The sequence below is a fragment of the Telopea speciosissima genome, chromosome 3 (genome assembly GCF_018873765.1).
Source record: "Telopea speciosissima isolate NSW1024214 ecotype Mountain lineage chromosome 3, Tspe_v1, whole genome shotgun sequence".
Taxonomy (NCBI): Eukaryota; Viridiplantae; Streptophyta; class Magnoliopsida; order Proteales; family Proteaceae; genus Telopea; species Telopea speciosissima.
The window spans coordinates 12690017-12710965 of NC_057918.1; the positions used below are offsets into that span (position 1 = coordinate 12690017).

Genomic DNA, 20949 nt, shown 5'->3' on the forward strand with positions numbered 1-20949 from the left:
GGTTGGTGTAAATCATGGCCTAACCCAAGTTTACAAACCGTCCTATCCCAACCCATCTTTATCAAGCTCAACCAATCCTGCTAGGCTATTACCCAACAGACCCAATTTCTGGGTCTGGTTGGGCCAAGGTGTGAAATCTGTGAAATCCCATATAAATTTTCCATATGGAATTTCCCTCAACTGTTCTGATACTTCTACCCCCAAATCATGTTCCTTACTTTACCTTCTTAGTTATCCAGATACATAAACAAAAACACAGAGGTAAGAAACAAGAATACACTCTTCCCATAATCCAAGCAACAAAGAGTCTCAAAGTCAAGGCTCCTCTGAATCTTGAGAATGATAATGTCAACCACAACAGATCAAGTAAATTTACTAGCCCATGTATGCATTTCTATATCTAGGACATGTCCTGATACTAAATGTCTGTGTCTACCTTCTACAAGACACTAGTGTTTGCGTCTACATTCTACAGAACACTAATGTCTGTGTCAATGGATAATAGCTTTCCAAAAACTAACCTGCCCTAAACCCACAGGCTAGAAAGCCCAGTTCAACCGGAATTAAAATTTGGTTGGCTCTGTTTAGGTTGGTAGTAGCCCAATCCAAACAGCAAACCAACCTAAGGAAGCTATGGAATGGATGGGAATGCCAATGGGTGCAATTGAGAATCTCAAGTTTCCTTCATTTATCTCCACCCCAGAAGGGACCCTTAATTGGAAAGTGGGCCACATGGTACAGCCCAAAGACCACTTCTTTAGTCCTATTGAGACAGAAATCATTCAGGTTTTAACTTACTCTTTCAGTTCAGGAGTGTAGCCTTTTGCACGAAAAATGGGTCTGTGTCCTTCTGCCACATATTTTGCTGCTTCATAAGGTTCATAGTTTGACAAAGGTGGGTCTCCTTCAAGCATCTATGATAAAGGTTGACCAAGTCAATAAAAGAAAATTCCAAGACCATAGTAATTGCAACACCTTAGTTCTAACGCAAAACTAATTATGGGAATCAAAATTACCTCATACAGTATCATCGCAAAGGAGAAAACATCAACCTTCTTATCATATCTGCGGTGCTTGAAGACTTCCGGAGCCATATAACGATCTTTGGTTCATTCCATGGAAAACATCAAAAGCAAGTTTAAGTTATAAGCATACAATTCCGTAAAATAGAATGTGATTAAGGAAAACTCACAGCTGCCAGTCTCTCCTGTCATTTTGTAGACATCATGAGAATTCTGAACCTTGATGAGCTTACTTAATCCAAAGTCTCCAACCTTCAAGTGGTCTGCACTGGTGTTGACCAAAAGAACATTCCTGGAAACATATAAAATTCAGCCAGATGCAGAAGACGGAAAAAAGAAGAAGTGAACTTTGACCACATATTATTGTTGATTGATAATAGAGGGCAGGAAAGATGGAAAGAATGAGCATCTTTAGTCAGTAAACAACCTCCAAATTACATGGACCAATTTAATTGTACTAATTAACAGCATTAGGTTTGTTACAATACCAAGAGCAAGGAAACCAGTTTCTGTGAAAATATAGAAGAGACAAAGAAGAGAAAAGAAGAGAGAATGAAAGCTAGCTCATGGTTCCTCTAAATAACCAAACCGTGAACTTTACTCCCTTATTTATATTAAAGAAAAAAGTAATAATTAAACCTAAAGTAATGAACTTATATGTATTTGCTCATAAGTCCCTCTAACATTATATGAACTCCCCTACAATAAACAAGAAGTAATAAACAGTAGCTAACAATCTCCTTCAAGCTGGAGCATAAATATCACCCATGCCCAGCTTGAAACAACAACCAAGAAAGGTAGAAACAAGCCTTGGTGAAGATATCACCAAGCTGAACAGTAAACCTACCAAAAGGAGGAGAGATCAACATCCGCATTACAGTATCACACACAAAATGACAGTCAACTTCAATATGTTTGGTGCACGCATGAAATGCGGGATTGCTAGCAATATAGACTGCGGCCTGTTAAGCAAAACCATGTTCCTTAACAAGAGATTTCAACCACATTAATTCAACCGTAATGTGTGTCATGGCCCTATACTCAGCCTCAACACTAGATCGAGCTATTGTAGTTTGTTTCTTACTTCTCCATATTACAACCTCCAACAAATGTACAATACCAGGTAGTTGATCGTTGGTAACCATCAGCAACAGCCCAGTCAGCATCAATATAACTAACAATACCAACATGACAATGACACCTATAAATAAGTCCTTTCCTGGCGCACCCTTAAAATACTTCACAATACAACATGATTCCTCCCAGTGAGCCTATCTAGGTGTTAAATTATGTAACCCAATAAGGGTACTTTGGGCATTTCCACTATTATTTTTGTTTCTTTATTTCTCTTCTTAGCTATCATAGTCGGCTATGGACGGTATACTTGTAATTCTGTCGTAATTAATGAAATCTATATATAGGGACTAAGGAGAGCTTCAACTCACTCAAGTCATTCTCTCATTCTCTCAATGCAGCGGAATCTGGATCTGGATCAGATTCTGACAGTTAAAGAAGTGGTACAGTAGTGGTGACTGGCAATGATGCAAAGGAAACCTCTCACCTAAAGACATTCTTGGGCCGAGAATTTGAAATCAAGGACCTAGGACAGCTCAAGTACTTTCTTGGGATTGAAGTTGCCCGTTCTCCCAAAGGCATCTTCCTCTCCCAAAGGAAATATGTTCTAGATTTACTTTCAGAGACTGGTTTGTTAGGATGTCACCCATGTGACACCCCTTTGGAGGCGCTACTACTCGAATACAAGAGAAGGATGGTGATCCAGTTGATAAGGGGCGCTATCAAAGGTTGGTGGGAAAACTGATCTATCTCTCCCACATGAGACCAGACATTGCATTTACTGTTAGTTTGGTCATTCAGTTCGTGCATGATCTCTACTTTACCCATATGGCTGCCGTTCTTCGTATTTTACACTACTTGAAGTCAGCTCCAGGGAAGGGGATTTTCTTATCTCCACATGATCATCTCCGCATTGAGGCTTACACAGATGTTGACTGGGGTGGTAACCCTAACAGAAAGTCCACTTCAAGTTATTGTACTTTTTTCGGAGGTAACCTTGTCACATGGCGAAGTAAAAAAGCAAAATGTGGTGGCTAAGTCCAGTGCTGAAGCAGAGTTCCGCGCCATGGCTCAGGGCATATATGAACTATTATGGCTTCAGAGTTTGCTCCAGGATATTGGTGGTTCTGTTCATCATCCAATGATGTTGTATTGTGACAACAAAGAGGCGATCGGCATTACTCACAATCCAGTGCAACATGATCGTACTAAGCATGTGGAGATTGACAGACACTTCATCAAGGAAAAGTTAGACCATGGGCAGATCTGTATACCCTTTGTGAAGTCAGAAGATAAACTTGCAGATGTCTTCACCAACGGGCTAAGTGGAAAGTTGTTTCATCCTAGTTTAATCAAGTTGGGCATGCATGATATATATGCACCAACTTGAGGGGGAGTGTTAAGTTATGTAACCCAATAAGGGTACTTTGGGCATTTCCTCTATTATTTTTGTTTCTTTATTTCTCTTCTTAGCTATCATAGTCGGCTATGGAGGGTATACTTGTCCTAATTAATGAAATCTATATAGAGGGACTGAGGAGAGCTTCAACTCACTCAAGTCATTCTCTCATTCTCTCAATCTCTGTTCAGCTAACACTAGACTTTTCCATAAACTGATTATTAACACCAACAAAGGTGATAGTTAGATACATAAGTATACCAACCAACCGCCTGTACTGGTGTTTGTCCTCAAATTCCTTGTCCTCACAAACACAACTTTTTATGGGCATCCATAGGAGTCAATAAGCTTTTAAGACAAGCTGATACCTTTTTTGCTACGAATCTCAATTACAGAAAGTACTTGAAATCCCCCAAGTCCTTCATCTGAAAATATTGTTGTAAATAGTTTTTGACAGCTTCAACAGCAAACAAGTCATTACTAGAGACAATAATGGCATCAACATAAACAACCAATATAACCACCTTGGAACCCCGACGACGAACATAGATAGAATGGTCAGAGTAGCACTGTGTGAAGCCACAACCAACAACAACTTTGCTAAACTTATCAAACCAGGCTCGTGGTGACTACTTCAAACCATAAATGGCCTTGTGAAGCTTATAGACTTTCTATGAATTCTCCCCTTGAGCAATATACCCAAGAGGCTGCCCTATATACACTTCTTCTTTTAAATCACCATAGAGAAAATCATTTTTTATGTCAAGCTGAAAGAGAGGCTAATCATGATTAACAACCAAAGAAATAAGAACATGAACAGAGTTGTCGTGCAACAGGAAAAAAGGTCTCAAAATATCAACCCCATTAAGTCGTGCAACAAGCAAAAAGGTCTCAAAATAATCAATTCCAAAAGTCTGAGTGCACCCTTTAACAACTAAGCGAGCTTTAAGCCACTTAATGAAACCATCAGGGTTGTACTTAACATTATACACTAAATGACGCATCAAAAGTTTCTTACCTAGAGGTAAGTCAATCAGAGTCCAAGTCCAACGACTAAACAACGCATCCATTTCTACATCCATAGATTTCCAATCAGGATAGGACAATGCCTCCTGATAGGTTTTTGGAACAGTATATGTAGACCAGGACACAACAAAATTGCAAAGAGAATCAAGAAAATGTGAAACAAACACAAAATGAGCAATAGGATAAGTAACAAGAGACTTTTGAGTACACGATCAAGTGCCTTTTCGAAGAGCAACAGGAAATTCAACAGTCAAGGACGGACCTCCAAGCAATGAATCCAACTGTTCAGAGAGCGGTAGAGAAGGAATCATTGTAACTGGAGGAGAAGGCAAAGGGCGGTGCCGGTAGACTTGGAGGGGCACTGATCGCGACAGAGTAGGAGAATCTGCAAGAGGAAGCAAAGTAGGAACAAGGTGCAATAGGAAGTGCAACTTCTAGGTCATGTCCCACAATGGAAAAATACGGGGTAAATTCTCAAAAAAGGCAACATCTGCACTGATTAAGTGTTGAGTAACAAGATCATAACATCGATACCTCTTTTGGATACAAAAATATCCAAGAAAACACATTTAGCAACAGAGGGACAATTTATCAAGACCAGGACAAAGAACATGAACAAAGCAAGTGAAACCGAACACTTTAGGTGTGGACCTAAACAAAGAGGATTTTGGAAAAAACACGGAGAAAGAAAGATAACAAGCTGTCTATACAACATCCCCCCAATATATCTTAGGAACATTCATATGAAACATTAAAGAATGAGCAATATCTAATAAATATTGGTCTTTCCTTTCAGCAACACCATTCTATCACAACTAGTATGATGTAATATAGCATGCTCAGAGCAAAATGAATAATTTTTTTCATTGAGTATATTACATTGCATTGTCAGAACGAAAAAATTTCAAACAAATACCACACCGAGTTTATTTCATTACAAAATTACTTGAAATTAGACTAGAAGGAAAAATGACCCTTTAACAAATACAACCACATCATTCGAGAATGATCGTCCAAAAAAAAAGAAAGCAAACTGGCTTTTGACACAACATGGACCTCAAATATCAGAATGGACTAAGGAAAATAAAGAGCGAATCCTAGGGGCATTAGGAGTGGAATAAAATACGGTGATGCTTTCCAAGCTCGTATACTTCATACTCAATGCGAGAGACATACTTGCAACTGAGAACCATGTGCTGGAGTTTAGAAAGTGACAAATGAGCCAAACAAAAATGTCATTCTAGAGGGTAAGCAACATTAGAAGAAGCAGAGACAGTTGTAGAAGAAGCATCATCAAGATAGTATAACCCATCCTTCTCAAGCCCCTCCACCAATCGTCTTTCTTGTCTTGAGATCCTTCTTGCTAGAATGTAACAGAATTAGTACTCTGGGAAGTTGACTAAATGAAAGAAGATTTGAAGATAACTGGGGCACATGAAGTATAGAAGTTAAATATGAGGAAGGAAGTGACACATCACCATGACCAAAAACTTGAGTCGCGGTACCATTAGCAAGAATAATACGAGATGGATGACAAGGGGTCCAGGAAGAAAATATATTGGATTTACCAATCATATGAGACGAGGCACCAAAATCAATAACCAAAGTTGTAGAGAGGAGGAAGCAAGAAGTGCAACAGTACCTGAATGGGCTAATGTAACAGTAGATGAGGAAGTGGAGGACAAGCTACTGAACACGTTTCAGTAATTGGTTGGCCAAATCATTACGAGGCAAAGAAGATAATTGGTTACCTCCAGACAAAGAAGCGAGATTAGTGTCATTAGATAACACCACTTCAGAATTCCCTCCATAAATGTTGGAAAATTGTTGTTGTTGTGCCCACTAAGGTTTATCATGCTTAACCAAACATTTATCAAAAATATGACTAACCTTCCCACAGTATTCCAACAATATGACAAACCTTCCCACAGTGGGAACACTGACGTAAGGTCTGGGCAGTTTTCTGTTCATGACCTCCACCATGTCCTTGATCTCCCCTGAACAGCTGAACCACGATCTCTACTAAGAAAAATAGAGCCACGGCCACTACCAGTACCATAATTGCTAGCAGTAAAGGCAGAACTTTCCTTACAAAAGAGTTCAGATTTAGTGAGGGAGGAAGACTGACGCAGTAGAAGAAGGGTGGGCTAGATATCGTTCTAGCTCAAATGACCTCGAATCCACAAGGTAGGAGAAAAGGACAAGATCATCAATTTTTCAATAGATTTCAGAATGAAGGTTACAAATTCAAAAGAGACTTTCAATAAGGTCAAATACAATTCAAAATTTAAAAAGCGCGCTAAAATTCAAAATTCAAAATATTGCGCCAAAATTCAAATTTCAAAACTTCGGTGGGCTTTTTTGCCTTTGAAATGCGCCCGGATGGCCAAAAAACGCATACATCAGCGCCATAGGCAGTAGGCTTCTCGAGATCTTTGATTTGATAAATGACTCAACCCATCTCGCTTAGTACCTCTGCCTACTCCGGGTGGACTGTTGCTGGTCCAACCAGCTTAAATACTCCTCTGATATGATTCGACCCATCTCACTTAGTACCTTTGCCCACTCCGGGTGGACTTCATTTATGGAAGGTACTCTATTACCAGTGAGAAATTGGCTTTTGACAGGTTGCAGGTCAGCATTCGACCCAGATAAAAACTTTGCCACTTGAAATTCTGCATGTTGAGTTTTCAACAATTCCAAATCATTGGAGAGAGGTTGATGATATTAAATTCCTCCCACATGCCTTTGCGAGCACTATAGTATTGACCAACAGAATCACCACCTTTAAAGGAAAAGATCTTCTCATAAAGATCATATACACGAGATAGATTTTTATTTTGAGAAAAGCTTTCCTTGAGGTCATCCCAAACACCATAGATTTTTATTTTGAGAAAAGCTGTTCTTGAGGTTATCCCAAACACCTTTAGTTGCAGTATAATAAATAACATTTGCAGAAACAGACAAGTTCATAATATTCCATAACCAGACAAGCAAAGTATCATTCTCACGCATCTATACTTCATAATCTTTAGAGCCTGCAACAGGAGGTGTGGAATTCAGATACTTTAATTTCCCTTTTACATTAATATATACTTTCACAACATGTCCTCACAGAAGATAATTGGATTCACCATTGAGCTCAAAAAAAATATTTTGGACATTGACCGAGTCCACAGAGGGCTTCGGATCCCCCAATCCAACAAAGTTGAGAAGGATGCAGTTTCACACCAATGACCTTAAATCAGATAAGGAAAAATAGATTAACCCCTAATTGTCACAGCTGAGAAAAACTTGTTACACAAGCAGATAATACCAGAGTGGCACATCATATCACAAAAGATCAATTAAAGAACGAAAACACCATACCAGAAAATCGTAGAGCAAAAGAAGGCAGAGTGGGAGAAAATTAATAAACCAAAATCAGAAGATCTGATGGGGTGAAATGATTGAGTTTCCCTCTTGTTTAGCAGAATTGATCCATAAAAGTTGAGGAGGATCCAATGGTTGGATATGACTATATAGGATTGTTTCAGAAATAGAAACTAGAGTCCCTAAAATATAGGAATGCCAAGAAGTAGCAATCAGGGAGTCTGATCAGATCAATCACAGTCAAAGCAACCCCTTAACATAGATAATAAGTCACCAAACTTTCAGTCAAATCTGATGGCTAGATGATGCTGCACATAGAAGTCCCAAATAGAGAAGGAAATTATATGAAAAGCGGAACCACAGGTGGATCTCAGGCAGGATATGCCTGCAGAAAACTTGAATCAAAGTCAAAACTGTGATGCCCCAATAATCGGCAAGAAAACACTCTTAACAGGCCACAGAAGAACATGTGATCTTCATAATATCAAACCATATAGAGATAAGGGCATGCAGATCAGCAATGAGACTTCTTGCACAGGAAGAAGACAAAGAAACAACCACAATATACAAATCAGCAAGGAAAACAGCAACCACAGAGTGCAGGGCAGTAGAGATATATGATCATATCGATACAAGAAACCCTAATTTTCCATATTCAATCAATTAGGGTTTCATAAAGACAAAACAGCATAGGTGGCTGCACACCACAATGGAGAAAACCCTAATGGAACTCTTAAGAAAAAAAAGGAACAGGATAGCAGATATTTATTTCTCTGATACCATGTTAATATAGAAGAAGGAAAGTTAGCTCATGGGTTCTCTAAATAATGAAACTGTGAGCCCTACACCCCTACTCCCTTATGTATATTAAAGCAAAAAGTAATAAATACAAACTTAAACTATGAACTTATATGTATTTGCACATAAGTCCCCAATAAGAAAAGAACACTACATAAACTCCCCTACAATAGATTACAAGTAATGAACAGTAACTTTAACAAGATTATAAGTTGCTAGCAAAATAAGAAGACAAAATTCAGCCAGATGGTAACTAGAAACAGGATGTGGAGATCAACCACATTATACTCAGTGAATGTGGAGAAGCTTTACTTTTTTATTCTGTGCCTTTGATTTACCAAATAATGCCAATGATCAATGTAAATATTCTTATGAAGGGCATCAGAGAAAAAGAGAAGAAAATCATAGCCAGGCTTAGCTTTCCAGTGGACACAAAACAACCTCACCTTGGCTTTAGGTCTCGGTGAATTATGACATTTGGTTCATTATGGAGATAAGCCATACCCCTGCAACATACGATCATAAAACTGAGGTTATGCATGGACAAGTAACTAAGTTTAATCTGCAGTTATAATTTAAGGTAGGAGAAAGAATAGCTAAAAGCAATGTGAGATAGCATATTCCAAATTGATCTCCCTCGCAAATTGTTTCAGTGCTTGTTCGCTCCAAACTTAACTGAATTTTAGAAGTCAACTCAATTGGCAAAAAATTAGCAATGTATACTAAAGCAGGCGCAATCTCTCTCACCCCCTCTCAATCTGTTTACAGTTATAAGCACTTATAATCTATTAAAAAAAGGGCATGGTGTTACAGTAAACATGATACTTCAAAAGGCAGTTGCCCAACAGAAGTGATACACCTGAATCAAGGTGCAAGAGAGGGATCATAAGGTAGGAGTGCTTCAAGCACACTCCTGGTTGTGCCTTAACAACAAAGGATGTATGTAAATTTTCTGCATTTAATAATCAAGTCTCCAATCAATACCTAAGTTCTCAATTCACAAATGGTTTGAAGTCTTTTACTTGTTGTAAGCAGCCTGCAATATCTTGAATTCTGAGGATTTAAGCTTCAATGGGGTTGAAGGGTGTAAAGTTCCAGGAAAAGCTACAACTCCAAACAATGGAGGTATACTACAACAGTACAAGTTTTAAAAAAAAATACTAAAGCAGTGCAATCATTAAAATTACATGATATCCATATTTCCTCCTTTTCCCACAAGGTTTTACTTTCCCCTCTTCCCAGTTATAATTTCCTTTGTATATCTCAAGAAAACCTTCAAAATTAAGCCTTAATTATGAAGCCTTTTATGTGAATATAATAATGACTGATAAAACTTATGATGGCTGGAGAAAGGTTTTACTCACTTGTGAAAGAATTTGTTCCTATTAAAAAGTTGGAATATATTGAAGGGGAGAAATCATTGGTCTTTTCAAGGAAAAGGTCATCCCAGTGAACTACTGATTTGGAAAGCAGAAAATTCAACTTTATTTCCTTCTGTAATCAAGGGAGGTCAATAATGACATTGTGAGGAGGAACTGGGATTACATCAACGTGAATAATTGCTTGGTTGAGAGTTTTCAATTGTATGGTTCTGATTCTACACATATCAATATTGTCTGACCAAGTAACTTCCATATATGGGGCGTGTAATTATCCATCCCTCAGTCAAAGGAGAATGATAATAGAACATCCAACTATTGCAAAGGTAAAAGACAAAAGCTTACAAGTTTTATGTACCTGGCTATATCTAAACCAAAGTTAACAGCTGTAGATGGACTTAGTGATCCCTTTTCCTTGAGGTACTGGTGAAGATCACCCTGACATAGCATATAAATGTAACTACAATTTAGAAAAGCGGGTAGTTGAGCAAAAAACATGGCCCGGTTATCTAAAAATCAGCTAGAAGGAAAAAAAGGGGAAACTGGAATATCAACTAGAATTAAGCATCAATGTTACCCCTCGTAGATACTCAGTGATCAACATCAGCGGCTTCTTATCAGTGACTGCTCCAAGGAATTGGACAATATTGGGGTGGCGCAGCTTCACTAGCAAATTCACCTCGTGCCTGAAATCCTGGCTGAATCAACAGAGCATAGAACAAATAAGGAACTTGTACTTTAAAACCAGAAATAAATAAACTAGGAAACATAAAACCCATTATTATAACAGTCAATCCATTTAATTTAAAATGTGAAATATAAATTAGTTTCAATTTCAATGGAAAATCATTATTTCTTGGAATTGAATGATTGATGCAGCATTTTTTAATTGAAACAACACCATCTCTTCCACGGTGGATAAAAAGGATTAATCCAATAATCTCTCATAAATCCCATTTCAACCTGTTAAAATCAAATGTTCTTGGAGAATAACTGTAGACATCTATGGTGTTGCCATATGGCATGAGTATGCCAGATAAAGCCACTTCCAAGTGGCACAGCAAATTATCTCCTTCTGGTGAATTTGTGGTGTCGATGGCTTTGCTTTACATAGGAAATAATTTTCTCGAAACAAACGAAAAGGAAAAGATAGATGAAACATAAATCATGGATCAACTAAGCCCTATAGAACCAAAATACTTTAACTTGCTCTAGAGAACAGCAGAGGTATACAGAGGATATTACATCACCAATCTATCGTCTGAAAGAGAAGGAAGAATGCGTTTCACAGCTACAGGTGTTCCACGCCAAGAGGCCTTCACAATCTCACCAAAAGACCCCTGCTAAAAAGAAAAGGAAAAAAAAAAAACGTCATACGTCAAAGCAAATCTTGTGTGGCACAAGAAATATACATATTTCATTCAAAAGCAAATGAAGTCAATATAGAAGCATCACTTTTAGCATAAGGAAATCTATTTTCTTATCAATCTTCAGTGAGAAGTATCAATTGTGCAACCATACAAGTCATGCAAGGGTCTGGATTCACAATTAAATGGCTCCCACAAAAGGTCTGCCCACCGAAGGCTTAAAATTAAGTGAAATTACAGGAAAATATTTGTGTAGCCAACCCAAGGTAGTTGGGGACAGTGAACAAGCCTTTGAGTGCTTGACTCATTCAAGAAGTACTAATTGGGCAAGTATCTTCTAGGTGAGTCTAGTTTGATTAGGAACTTGTGGGTCATGGAATTCTAAGTGTTATTCAATGTTTGCCTGTCTTTAAGAAATCTATACGAAGGGGAACTCATCCTTATTTGTAAGCACAATGGTTAATTGAATTAATTTATATTTTCCAGTGGATCTGTAGCAGTTTCCCTGGAGATAAATCTCCTTTACCTAGGTGGACCCCCAGGCCCCTTGGCTCTCCCTTCTTGATAGACCCCAAAAGGCAAGTAACTCATATTCCTTTCCTGTTTTCATTCCTTCAGACTATTTCACTAACTGGTACAGTTCATAGGCTGTGCAGTCTTATTTTCCCTTTAAAGGACTCCAGAACTTTATTTTCCGGAACTTTTTTCATACCAGTTCCAATACTCGTTTCTGTCTGGCCTGTAGGAACGCCTAACCCATGCTAACATAGAAACAAATCCCACCACATATGAAATGCATTCTGCAGACACATGTTGAGAACCTAGGTACAGCAAACTTGTTAGTTTTCACATGATATCTAACACAATATAGAGATGAAGTGTCATATGAGGTCACCATCATATGGGATTACTGAATCAATATCAGTTGAAAGCTTAAAGAAGACTGACTGACTGCAGCACAGTGATTAGCAATCAAAGATAATTTATCCTAAAAAAATGGCATTGTGGAAGTTCTAATATGATGTTACACATTCTACAATAACTCAAATATATCTGGAATTGTAAATATATTGAATTTAGGAGGTAAATATTCTCATGGTGCTTCAAGCTAGAGATTAAAAAAAGTGATTGAGCAGTTGCTTCATAATAACACGTAAATGGTGTCCTGCAGGTTATTTCTCCTCCTCAGTTGGTATCCGTCGAGGCTGTCCCCTATCCCCTTTTCTCTTTTGCCTGTCCCTTGAGGTCCTCTCTCGTAGCATCCAGTCCAAAACTGACCTCCACCTCATCTCCCCCATCCCTAAGTGCAAGCCTACCAACCTGACTCACCTTGCCTTCGCAGATGATCTCATGATCTTCTCTAAGGCTGACCCCCTCTCCATTGAAACCATCATGTCTTCCCTCAACCTCTTTCAAGGTCTTTCTGGTCTTCGCATTAACCTGCAAAAGTCCCAGATTTTCCTTGCCGGAGTCTTAGATACCACCAAAGCCTCCCTCTCCTCCCTCACTGGCTTTACCATTGGCGCCCTCCCTGTCCGCTACTTAAGCCTCCCCCTCATACCAGCCAAACTTTCAGCCCACCACTGCTCCCCCATCCTGGATCTCCTCCGCAAGAGGTTGCAGCTTTGGAAAGCCAAGCTTTTATCTTATGCAGGTCACCTCGGGCTCATCAGATTGGTTCTCCAGTCTTGCTACATTTACTGGAGTGGTGTTTTTGGCCTCCCTAAGGCCACCATCAAGGCGGCTGAATCCATTATGTGTGCCTTCCTCTGGAAAGGTGTGGACTCTGTCAGGTTCCTTCATCCTATGAGCTGGGCTTCCCTTTGCGTTCCTAAGTCTGAAGGAGGCCTCGGGCTGAGGAGAATTAAAGATGTCAACACGGCTGGGTCCATTAAGCTTATTTGGAAGATCCTTACCAACAGATCCTCCATCTGGACTTCATGGGTGTACGTTGGGCCCCTCCGTAGAGATTCCATTTGGTCTGTTAGCCCAGGGACTGATTCCTCCTGGGTTTGGCGTAGAATTCTGCAGGTGAGACATTTAGCCAGAGATGCCATTTCGTGTAGGATTGGTGATGGTACGACTACCTTACTTTGGCTTGACAAGTGGCACCCCTTTGGTGTCCTCTCTTCTATTGTGAGCTCCTGAGATATTTACTCCTCCGGATTGGACAGATTTGCCCATGTTGCTGCCATCATTACCTCAGGCTCTTGGTCCCCCCCCTCCTCCCCTCCCCTCCCCCCCTCGCCGACCTTTGGAGCTCCCATCCCCCCTGGGCATTGCGGTAGAGGCGACTCCATCTTGTGGCTCCCATCCCAATCGGGCAGATTCAGCTCTCACTCCGCTTGGGATTTGGTTAGACATAGAGGGACCCCTTGTCCTTGGCATAGAGTTGTTTGGTTTCGTGGTCACATACCTCGACATAGCCTCACCGCCTGGCGCGCCCTTGCTGGCTGCCGTCCTACCCAAGCCTTCCTTATTTATTGGCATATTCAGGTCCATCCCAACTGCTGTCTCTGTTGGAATGGGACTGAAGATGTCGATCACCTATTCTTCACTTGCCCCTTTGCCTCCTCCATCTGGTCCCGTGTCCTTCGCCATTGTTGACCTGGCCGGCGCACTCCTCTTCCCCTCAACTGGGAATGGATTCGGATTGACATGACTTTCGGAGGGAAATCGATCTGCGACTAGGTTGGCAAGATTGCCTTTTGCGCCACCATCTCCCACATTTGGATGGAATGCAACCTTAGAAGATGGACATCCAACTCCCGCTCTTTCGACACGATTTGGAAGGCCATCTTTTTTTATGTTTCATCTAAAGTTAGTTCCCTCCTCCTTTGTGATGTGAAGGATTCCCCAAGGAACAAGCTCATTGTTGTCTCCTGGGGCCTCCCTACATCTATTTTGCACCCTAACTAGTCCCTAGTTAGGCTTTGTTGCCCTTGGGCTTGTATATTCCCTCTTTTTTCTTTGTAATTAAATTTTTATCATCCAAAAAAAAAAAACACGAATGGTATTCCCTAATCATACACATCCTGACATTCACAAAGAGTCTGCCCCCATCTAATTGAGAACAAATTGGTGAACGTACAACAATTGCTACTAATGTTGCATTAGTTAAATAATTAAATCAAATGAAGTCTCACAGATAATCCTATAGCACAATATCCTATACAGTATCATTGCAGTGAATGTTGTAACCATGAAACAAGATAATCCATTGCAGCATACAGCAATATCTTCCAAACATGTGACATCCATTCCCAAATTCTGTGTCAGAAGATGGTGAACACTTTCCACAAGTAATGTATTAGGAACAAAGTGTAAAGGAGTACTAAATTTATGTATACTTTGGCAATGCATAAAAACAATAAGAGGTGGGTCACCTTAATACCTTGCTTACCTATTGATGAAAAAAAACTCAAAAGAGTCATGGAAATTTTATAATCAGGAAAAAAAAAATTTGTTAAAAAACAAAATGGCGTAGTAATGTCATATAAGGCTAGACAAACATAGGTGACGAATGGGGGAAAAAAACTCAAAAGAGAATCATGAATATTTTATAATCAGCAAAAAAGAAAACAAAACTAATTTGTTTAAAAAAAATACAAAATCCGTACTACAGCAGGACATGCACTCAAAATGTGAAGTCTACCAGTTACATCCCTTTTAAGCTCCAGATCACCCTTGGAACAAGGGAGAAGATCCTGCTGAACAAATCAGTCAGGGAACATGCTTGATGATAGATGATAATATCGGTAGCACAAGTACTAGCATCATTAAACACACCTTACACTACTAAGCCACAAAAATAAAAGCCATTAAATACTTCCAGCCTTTGTAGACAGGCATAGATTGTAGCTCCATAGTTGCATTACTCTTTAGGACCCAAGTATTCATTCTTGCCTTATCTCAACAGAAGTTTTCCCTCCCCCCATTCTTGATGGCAACAGATTCTCAAAGTAACATGCATCAAAATTCAGCTTATGGTGATCAGGGAGGGCTCTCCAAATTGCTCTCAAGTCCACAATCAAAGGAAAATTTTAATAGAACCATCATTGCAAAGACATTACTTGTTTTCAACAGTACAAGGGCCAACCAAGACAAATCCTATTCACCATATTTGGTAAGCACCAGGTCTCAATTTTATATTTTCAAAAAAAGCAAGCTACATGGACCACTATCAGTGATTAATTTACTTAATCAAAATGTAACAACTGATAATAATTTTCCAAATTCTGCTTCACACATCAATCTCAAGCAGGGAAATAAAGCCATACCTTTCCAATAATACTTGCATTGGCGAAGTCCAGCTCAGAAGGGTCAATTTCCCAGTCACACTTGTTTGGGAGAGGGGGTGGAACAGGCTTTTGTTCAAAATGGCTGCCAGTTTGACCCTGCAGTAGCCATTCTCAGATACAAGGCACCAGGAGTCATTCAGAATGTATACAATTGCATTCAGTGCAATGCTAGCATCAAGTAGATCATAAAGCAAAGACAAATAGAAACGGGGAAAAAAAAGGCATTGCATCTGTACAAAGGTACAAAAAAAAAGGTTTAAAGTAATCCAGCACAGGATGTTTTTTTTTTATGGAAAGCACAGGATGTTTATTTAGGTATAAATCTACATTTGATTTAAGCTAAGAGAAAATATAGTTGCAGGTATAGGCGTATAGTTAGACTGGGTGTGGATGGGTAAGAGGTGCATGCCCATTCTAGAATAACTAAAAATACAGAAAAAGAAGGGGAAAGAATTATATTTTGTATTTGAATAGCTTAGACCCAAAAAGAGAGAAATATAGTTAGTTCCCAATAAATTCAAAAAGCAGGAGGTGTGAGGCTATTTTCAATTTTGTGGCAACTTATAGAAAAAATATTTGAAGTCAGACAGACCCTGGTAATTTCCTACATAAATTTTCCTGATTATAATTGATACCTTAGATTGGACTCCTCTGATAAGCAGCTTTCAAGAGGGAACATTAGTGTTATTTTTCACAACACCAGGTTACTCGACCATATGAAAGAATATGTCTACCTGAACCTGATTAATTGGGACAAGCTGAGTTTGGGAAAACCTGGTTCTTCATAAATATATGAAGAGGGAAACCAATTATGAAAAGGTTTCATCCATAAAATATTGAGTGTTACTCAAGGTACCACTGCTATATGCCTATACCTGCATCCCACCACGAGTATAATGCTGTCCAACAGCACACCTAAAATTGAGGTATTGACTTAATTTGACTAAGATTTCACTGCATCAGGTTTTCTTTCTAGCAGAAATCCACCTAGTACAATTAAAAATTGGGAAAAAGAAGGCTGACAGGCTGCGTGGAACCTGCACCCAGACACAGGAAGGGTGAAATGACCCCCCTGGTGAAATGAAAAATCCCACCCCTGTTGGATGCCCCTGTGCTGGTGCAGGGCCCACACAGCCTGGCAGCCATCCCCCTTCCTTTACAATTTTATCCTTTTGGTGAGCTCAGTTTCTCTAGGGCTCAACCAAACTAAAAGCAAATGAATCATATGAAAGAGTCAGAGAATCCATCAGCAATTACAAGTATAATAGAAACACAAAGACTGAAATACCAAAACTAACAAGCCAAATTATATCAAAGTACAATCGATGGAAGTAATAAACTTACATAAGACAAGCCACCATACGCTTTCAGCAGCTCGATCATGCTATGTTTTTTAGCTCCCTCTGCATCTGCTAGGGGCTGTCAGAAGACAAGATTATACAATTAATAGTACAGAATGGCAAAAAACTGTTTCACTATATCTATTAAATTTGAGAACTTTGCAATATGAGAAGATGAAGACAATGAATATCTTATCAGAATACATCAACTCTACCAAACAATGTTTCAGACAGTTGAAGCATTTTAGGCAAGTGTTTCACTTAATTGCTCTTGCCTAAACTAGAGAAACCATGTAACTACAAGCTTTTAAACAGAGCCTCTTTAAAATGCTTAGAGATAATCCAAACGAAACATAATACATCAAGATGCTGTAGGTTCTATGTATCCTCTGGATTTCTTTAGTTGCAGAAGACTGGTCAACCAAGAAGGAACCAACTTTCCGACATTTTTTTTTCCCCCCCATCAAATAAATCCCTTCTATTCTGCTCCTTGCGGATACACCCATAAAATGGCAAATAGCACCATTTTAACAAGATCTGAGCCTCCGGCTCTAAAGGAGATCAATGCCTGGAAGAAAACAATGTCCTTGTATCACAATGTAACACTTAAGGGTGTAAATCGGTTCTGGTTCCTAATTGATTCCGACTGTATAAACCCAAATCAGACTGATTATTAATCTGTTATTATCGGTTTGTTACCGGTTAATTGGTTTATTATTGGTCCACCGGCTTCATAACCGAGCCCATTAAAATATTCCTACACTAACTAATCCTTAAGTTCGATGAATCAAGCTTTCTACCTCTCTCTCTCTCTCTCCATCTCTGGGAGTACATGATGAATCAAGCTACATTTGGAAAATGGATTTAGCATTTCAGAGTGGCAGAGGGATAAATGAGGAGACATGTCACTGTGCATAAATATGATTTCTGACCTCCTGGTAAAGAAAGAGAACTACAGTTTCCTAAGATATCTTTGTAAGTAGGACGTGCTAGTTCACCCATAACTTTGTGGAAATGTAAGGATACAACTATGCTCTACAATTTTACAATACACCATTAAAACGGGTCCCAATTCTTCTATATCCTCCATATTTTGTTCCTCCATAGTTTTCATTTATCAATTGTGTACGAAGATGAATCAATTATGGACTTCTGGTGGTAACCACACTAACTACTTAAGGAACACTTCCCCACATAAAACAACACATCAAAACACTGCACTACTTGTGGGAGGGTGATGTTTCGGTACCTCCAACCGAAAAAATTGTTAGTTAACTCAGCATTTCAGCTAAACCAAAGAATTTGGGGTAGAGAGCTCAAATTCCCGGTGAGAAGAGCGTATAGCATTGGAATTATGTCCATTGAAGTTTCCGAACTTCAAATGGCTAAAAGACTATAGTATGTGAAATCGTATCCGAAGGAAAGACTAGTGCAATGGAAACCGCGAAAAGACCTCCAAGTGACGATCAACTTGAGCAGAAAAAGACAAATTTACCGTGTTCTTCCAACGATCCTGGGCATTGACATCGGCACCATACTCGATGAGGCATTTGGCGACGTCGATCCAACCATGAAGAGAAGCGACATGTAAGGGAGTCCTACTATCGTAATCCCTCGCGTGAACGAGAGAACGGTCTTCCTCGAGAAGTTTTCGAACAGCAGCAGTGTCGTTCTGGTGAGCGTGCCAGAGGATTAGGGACGTTCTGCTCACCCGAGCTTTCTCCCTCTGCTTCTCCGATGCCGCCGCAGACGAAGACGATCCCACAGTCCCCTCCGAGTTTCCTTCCCCCTTTCCACTCATCTCAGTTGAATCGAATTGAATGAAAAATAAGATCGAAGGTCGAATCGGATGACTTTCAGAGAGTTCAGATTAAATCGTGCTCCTCACTGTTCAGAGAGTGTGAGAAGAGTGAGGTTATTCTGCTCAATTTGAAGTAAAACTGTCGCGTGTTCGATTGAACAAAACCGGTGGCGCGGGGAAGAAGGGGGGATATGCGGTGAGATATAAAGCGATCGCCACACAAGTCAAACTGAGGTGGAGGTCTCTGTTCTTCTATTCTCTCTGCTCCTTTCTTCTTCTACTTTACCTTCCGAATATGATTCTGATTTCTTCTTTAATCTGCGATTCTGCTTTCACATTTCCAGTTCAAGAATTCAGATTTGACAAAAAAAAAATAGAAATGAAAATTTTATGGGGTTTGTGGATCGTGAAGATCTGTTTACCAATTTAAGAGTTGAAGAGTAGCCTGCAGCCAATGAGAGGTCAACCACACCCCATTGGCACGGGAGTAGCAGAAGCTTAACACGAGTCGCTATCATGTCCACCCCTATGGGACGTCATTCACCAATGTCTCTCTCACACCACATGGGTCTGGAAGTATCGACGGTGTTTTATTTTCACCTGAATAAGGGTGTTTCGGTAAATAAACATGAGACTCATAGTAGACGCTCCATACGGATCGCCTCATCGGAGTCATCGCCCTGAGCAATGAGGACCCCGGACCCCTTATTCTAGGAAATCCTGGTCCTCCGCCGGTTTAGGGTGTCTCATCTTTGAAAACTAACGTTTGGATAGCTTTTAGGAGTAGTTTTGTTTGAAAATCATTTTATTTTTCAAATTGATCCCTCTCAACCCCATTCCCACACCTGACCCAACCAATATTTTACCCCACTCCGGCAGTTACAACTCCTCCCTCTCCTACTCACCATGCTCCCCTACCCTGCAACTTCGCCTCACCCTCTCCGTCTATAAAATGTAATGTTGGATGTCCGAAATGTCACGTGTCAAACATCTCCATCTTGAATTGCTGAACTGCACAGTTTTAAGGAATTAGAGAGGATTATTTTCTGTATTCCATTACCTCAGCGTACATTACACGCCAACGATGATTAGATTCCCTATCATTAAATTAAGTAGGTAAACAATGTTAAAGATTCTAATTTTGCTTTCCAACCCATGATGTTAAGGATTCTAATCTTGCTTTTCAAGCCATGATGTGCAAAATCTTTATGAACATGGCTGACATTTCAACCTTTAAACTTTTTAAAAGTATTTGGTACATCAAACAATAGTGAATAGCGATGTTCTATTTTTGAGAAATGAGAATTCATGGGGCACCGGCTGACATAGGAGACTAGGGACAAAATAAGATGTCATTTTGATTATTCAAAAGGATGAGATGGTCATTTTGTCTACCCAATGTATCTGGAGGCATCCGGTGCAAAGAATATTTTTCATTAAAAAATTTCCATAGCCATCCTTCGAAAATCTGCTGCTGCTGAGTAGATTAACTGCTTTTCAAGCTGTACGTGTGATTATTAATTAGTACGTTTCTCATGATTAACTTGAGCTTCCAATGATGATTGATTCCTTTTGGATCCGAATCAAAGAATCCGGATTTTGAGGTCCATGAAACCCTGCTTGACATGACTGAATTAATCAAAGTTAACTGTCTCAGTGTTGAGAGAATTGAATATTATTTTTTCCAATAATCAAGTCTTGAGCTAATCCTTTCTATCTATCAGGAAAGGTAAAATCCCGTTTTTGAGATTTTGATCTGGAAATGGGTTGACCAAGGTATCCTGGCTGTTCCTGGTTGTCCATCAATTTTGAAACCAAAGGTTGGAAATAATGGCTGAGCAAAGGGCATAGTTACAATTTTTGTTGAACATGACCTCACTTTTATGAAGTTTTTTTTTTTTTTTTTTTTTTTTTGAGGAGAGGGTAGGGGGGGAGGCTGGAATATGGAGATTGACCTTTTGCCTCCATACATTTTCAAGACAATCCAAAATAAATCTCAATATGGTGTAAGTTTGTTTTAAGGAATATAAAAAGGATCGAGTTTAGTGATTAGGATCTCATTCACCGCAA

The 20949-nt window shown here is 39.4% G+C and overlaps 1 protein-coding gene across 2 annotated transcripts in view; it reads right to left on the reverse strand.

Annotated features, from left to right (window-relative positions):
* The window catches only part of LOC122653987 (integrin-linked protein kinase 1), a 28596-nt gene extending 9675 nt beyond the window's left edge, over positions 1–18921 (reverse strand). The window contains exons 1-10 of one of the 2 annotated variants that reach the window (XM_043847960.1): positions 18574–18921; positions 17083–17157; positions 15718–15834; positions 11316–11410; positions 10648–10768; positions 10429–10508; positions 9138–9197; positions 1193–1314; positions 1017–1102; positions 799–914 (exon numbers count right to left, since the gene is read on the reverse strand). In XM_043847960.1, coding sequence (XP_043703895.1) covers positions 799–914; positions 1017–1102; positions 1193–1314; positions 9138–9197; positions 10429–10508; positions 10648–10768; positions 11316–11410; positions 15718–15834; positions 17083–17157; positions 18574–18879 — 1178 coding nt within the window. In that variant the 5' untranslated portion in view covers positions 18880–18921. The remainder of the gene's footprint in view (positions 1–798; positions 915–1016; positions 1103–1192; positions 1315–9137; positions 9198–10428; positions 10509–10647; positions 10769–11315; positions 11411–15717; positions 15835–17082; positions 17158–18573) is intronic. The other variant, XM_043847959.1, reaches the window with a different exon arrangement.
* Positions 18922–20949: the final 2028 nt, after the last annotated feature.